We start from the raw sequence: 4,645 nt of genomic DNA on the forward strand, positions 1-4,645 counted from the left end.
TGTCGCCTAGATCCAGCATAAACACGAACTTTACGAGCGTGAGAAGTGAAAAAGTTATTTTCTAACTCTAAATCATATAACTACACTCTAAATCAGTTTATTATGATAAGTAAGACAGCAAATCTTACAATAACCCCCTGAGTCTAACGGGGTTTAGTTCCTCGTTAGACTTAGGCGGTTATTGAAAAAAATTGCCGTCTAATTAGACAAAATGAACTGGTTTAGTTCATTGAGGTACGCGCACGCGTCATCTTAGCTCAAACAAGCTCTACCTAGCTTTTCATTATTTTCTAATAGCAACGGTGTGAATTGAAATGAAAAGAAAATGAAATGATTTTTTAATAGCCTGGTTAAAATTCCCCTTATTCCCGGTACATAATTATTTTACATAGCCAGCACTGTAATTATAATACGGTATTTGACAACTCCTGAATTTGCCATATCTTAATATTATTATGAAAATATATATATACTTACAGACAGTATTTAGCGAAGAGAAAACTTAAATGGGTTGAAAATTGGATTTATAGTGATTTTTTGAAAAATCTATATACCTGTCTCTTTCTCAAACGCTTTTCTCTATGCAGCAAGTATGGCGCTACTGGCGTGTGACGTCACATGCCAGTTTGTCTTTCTCTGTCTAATCTTGATTTTCAAACCTTTATAACTTTGTTATTGTAAATTAGCTTAAAATTGTTTCTCTATTCGATAACATTGTCTAGTTTTAATTTATAAAACATATACAAAATAGTCAAATACAGTATTATTTCCGAAATAAACTACATAGGTTTGGACCTTCGGCCCTATTTGGCTTGGGACCTACACTACGAAGTGCAAAATTCGAACTTCATATCTTGCCGTCCCGCTGACGCTGGAGAGTGAGAGGGACGGTACGATACGAACTTCGATTTTCGAATTTTATAGTAGCCCCTCAGCCGCTTCGCCGGCCTCTACCGCGTAATTTATGTACCATCAGCCAAATAAGTGGGTCTATCAATTTTTAACCCTTAATTGGGCATAAGGAGTATATTTCCCACTCATATTTTGCGATGCTGTTATCGCTCTGAAGGTAGCTATATCCCTCTTAGTGTCAAATATAAAAACTGTATTGATTTGTCTGTGCCCAAAATAAAATCGGGAAACGAAACGCAAACATGTCATGTTTGACACATGTCAAAGTCAGAAACGTCAGTTGGTGTCAACAAAATAAAGCTGAATACGTACGGAATATTTTTTAAAAAATCACCATGTCGCGAAAAAATACGGTAAGTTTTATTGAATAGTTGTATTCGATAGATTTTGAGTTGTATTACATACACGTCATTATATTTTAGTGATAACGGTAGTATTTCAGTGATTTTCGGACCTTTAAAAGTTGTGGGAAATATTGTACTTGTGACCGCATAAGGATGGTAGTTTTCACCGTGTGGGAAATATAATACTTCAGACCTTTAATAAATCACATTTATCCATACATGTTGTTATTTTATTCTTGCAGATCAAAAAATCTCTCGACTTCTCTAGAAGCGATCATATGGATATAGCTCTCAGTATGCTCATGAGCTCCTCAGAGAGCGAGCAGTCAGATAACAGCTTTATGCTGGACAATAATGTTTGGATCAACGCGAAATAAGATCAAATTAAAAATGCGGATATACCGAAGATAACATTTTATTTTGTGAGTATATTTTTTTAAAATTTTCAATATATTACAGTATGATTCCTTTTTTGTTTACACTCAAATCTTATTTCAGGTGAGCCGTCCATCGATTTGTGTCAATAAGAAGCAGTACAAGACAAAGCGTCCAAGAAAATGCCAGTGTTTCTAACTAAGTGTTTAGTATTACTAACTTGATTATAATAAAAATCATGATATTTATTCAATCATGTCAAGTAACACTAACTGCATTTATAGCAATTAAAATATAATATGCCTGAGCATAATGATATTTTAATTGGTATAAATATATATAGCTGTAAGGGTATTCCCCCTAAGCCTGTCTGAGAGTCACTACTGGCGAGTCCTGATTGATCCCAGCCAAGGCATATCAGAAGCTCCACTTCCTTTGGAGCCCTATGATGAAAAATCCCTACAGTCAAGACCTGATGAAGCATTACAAGGAACCTACAGAGAGCCTGCGTATAATATGGATCCTTTAGGCAAAATGTTGAGGAAAAACTGGCCTCAACAGCGGTAGGTATATGCCAGGTCACTTTATATGGTGCTCCATGTTTTAAAAAGTTCCACTTAAAGATGCCTGACCTAAAGGCAGTGTAAATTGCACATAAATGTATTAAAATAATTATTTAAAAAATCTAGTAGATGGAAACCAGAGACTTATAATGGCCTGAAGGCGTATAATTCCCACGTTAATTTTTTATATAAAAATAAAAAAAAATATAAAAACTAAGTATGGTGTTTTTATCTTCTACCTGCATAAAAAAATATACATATCTTTGTAATATCCTAAATTCAATACTTTCGCCATGCCCAATTAAGGGTTAAACAAGTTCCTATCAAATGCATCTGTCGCTAAAGTCGAACTCTCAAGTTGACAGACACGTCTATTGGCATTACTGTTTTGTGACATGCAAACGATTATCAACTTTAGGGTATATACTACCAGACGACGCAGATGGCCTAGTGATTAGAGAACCTGACTACGAAGCTTGAGGTCCCGGATTCGATTCTCGTGTCGGCGCAGATATTTGTATGAAAAATACGAATGTTTGTTCTCGGTTCTTGGGTGTTTAATATGTAAGTATTTAAATCTATCTATCTATATAATTATATTTATCCGTTGCTTAGTACCCATAACACAAGCTTTGCTAAGCTTACTTTGGGACTAAGTCAATTGGTGTGAATTGTCCCGTGATATTTATTATTTATTTATTTATCTTATTATATTTGGCTGATGGAATCTACGGGGAAAAGGGCAAAATTCGACAGTTTTTCATACCCACAAATAAAACAAAGCTTGCTTGATTGTTCGCCTCCGAAAACACCCATAGGTGTAATAGCCCATTAGATAGATAAGAAGGATATTTTATACGCGATCGCGCGCTTTGATTTTTATTCTGGTAAGCAAAATTGAAAAAAAAAATAAGCAAATACAAAAATCGCAAAGCGCAAAGCAAAAATTTCTTCATTATTGTAACATTTAATCAAAATAAAATCCTCATTTATAATGTGTTTTGAAAATGCCAATCAAAATTACTCCAAGATTTTCAGTAACGAAAAAGCTTTCTTTGCGCTGCTGGCTTGTTTTTAAAATTTATTCGGATAGCCAAGAGTTGGGATTCAAATCTCAGCTATCGTGCTATAGAAAAACTATTTCGTTCATAAAAAAACTTACATTTACTTGGAGCAAAATTCCGTTTTTACTTGTCCGTAATTACAAACATACCTACAGAAAAAGGCACATCCATCTAAAATTAAAATCGAAAGAAAATCAAAAACATCTCACCTTTACTCTGATCCATTTCAATTAAAAACCAACTACTTAAAATCACAAATAAAATGTAACCTAGCCGAACTTCCTTAACTGTCACTTTAACTTACAATCAAGCCCAACTCCGCGCAAATAAATGTTATTACTCCACTAACCCAACTTATCGAATTACTTTAAATAATTTAATTATTCTAAATTTCTTACTAATGTGCGAACTAATTGACTCTTTACAGTGATCTGGCTCCTGAATTACGCCCAAGCCTTAAGACAACACGTGCGAGACAAAAAAACAACAAAACTCCATTGGAAACTCCCACAATAATAGACAAAGTCACACAAAAATCCACCTTAATCTTGAAGCTAAAGATTTTATATTGAAAGCCTCTAAATATCCCTTCCTTGCCCGCAAACGCAACCTTACGAACTTCGTAATTTAAATTGATTTCAGAACGCAGTAGCTTGTTGTTCTTATTTCAAAATCAGTTCCGAACCCGAGGCGTGGCCAACCACAGACACGCCCGATATTTTTTAATAAATTTGAGCGGGAAACGATTCCGAGCAATAATTGACGCGTCAACGTCTATTATTTATGGATGCTGAATAGTTAATTTAAATTAAGTTGTTGCGTGATTGGTTCTGAAAAGTTTATGTTGTTCTGGCACGGATGTGGAAATTGGTTTTTACGAGTGTCTAAATTCGACTAAAGTCAATGGTCTGTAAAAACTGAGTAGGCACTGCTTTCTAGTTTCCTTTGTACCTATTTCGAGATTTTCTATATGAAAAAAAAACACCCACACTTACGTCTATAGGAGGTACCCTAAAAAAATTTTTTATTTCGATTATATTATAATACCATTTTGTCGGCATAGTTTACATATATATTCGTGCAAAATTACAGATCTAGCATTGATAGTCCCTGAGCAAAGCCGCGGACGGACGGACAGACAGACATGGCGAAACTATAAGGGTTCCGTTTTTGCCATTTTGGCTCCGGAACCCTTAAAAAAGGTAGGTACGTTTGAAGTGCCAATCTTTATATGCCAGCAGATTTGTCAATTTAAATTAGGTGTCACGTAGCATATAACTATCTCTGTACTCGTAACACAGTGTAACATTGCCAAACTGCAGTGAATTAGTTATATATTGACATCGTTACATACATCGTACCTGATTAGTGTATGAGAGTTCTACGT

At 34.8% G+C, this 4,645-nt stretch overlaps 1 protein-coding gene and 1 long non-coding RNA gene across 2 annotated transcripts in view; one reads left to right on the forward strand and one right to left on the reverse strand.

Annotated features, from left to right (window-relative positions):
• LOC141443889 (uncharacterized) overlaps positions 1-3,670 on the reverse strand; it is a 116,125-nt gene extending 112,455 nt beyond the window's left edge. Inside the window, exon 1 of the mRNA XM_074109290.1 lies at positions 3,468-3,670. Coding sequence (XP_073965391.1) covers positions 3,468-3,483 — 16 coding nt within the window. The 5' untranslated portion in view covers positions 3,484-3,670. The remainder of the gene's footprint in view (positions 1-3,467) is intronic.
• LOC141438280 (uncharacterized) lies at positions 1,006-2,411 on the forward strand. Its single transcript, XR_012452469.1, has 3 exons — positions 1,006-1,265; positions 1,499-1,678; positions 1,755-2,411. It is a non-coding gene; the product is annotated as an uncharacterized lncRNA (long non-coding RNA).
• Positions 3,671-4,645: the final 975 nt, after the last annotated feature.

This window comes from Choristoneura fumiferana, chromosome Z (genome assembly GCF_025370935.1).
Source record: "Choristoneura fumiferana chromosome Z, NRCan_CFum_1, whole genome shotgun sequence".
Lineage (NCBI taxonomy): Eukaryota > Metazoa > Arthropoda > Insecta > Lepidoptera > Tortricidae > Choristoneura > Choristoneura fumiferana.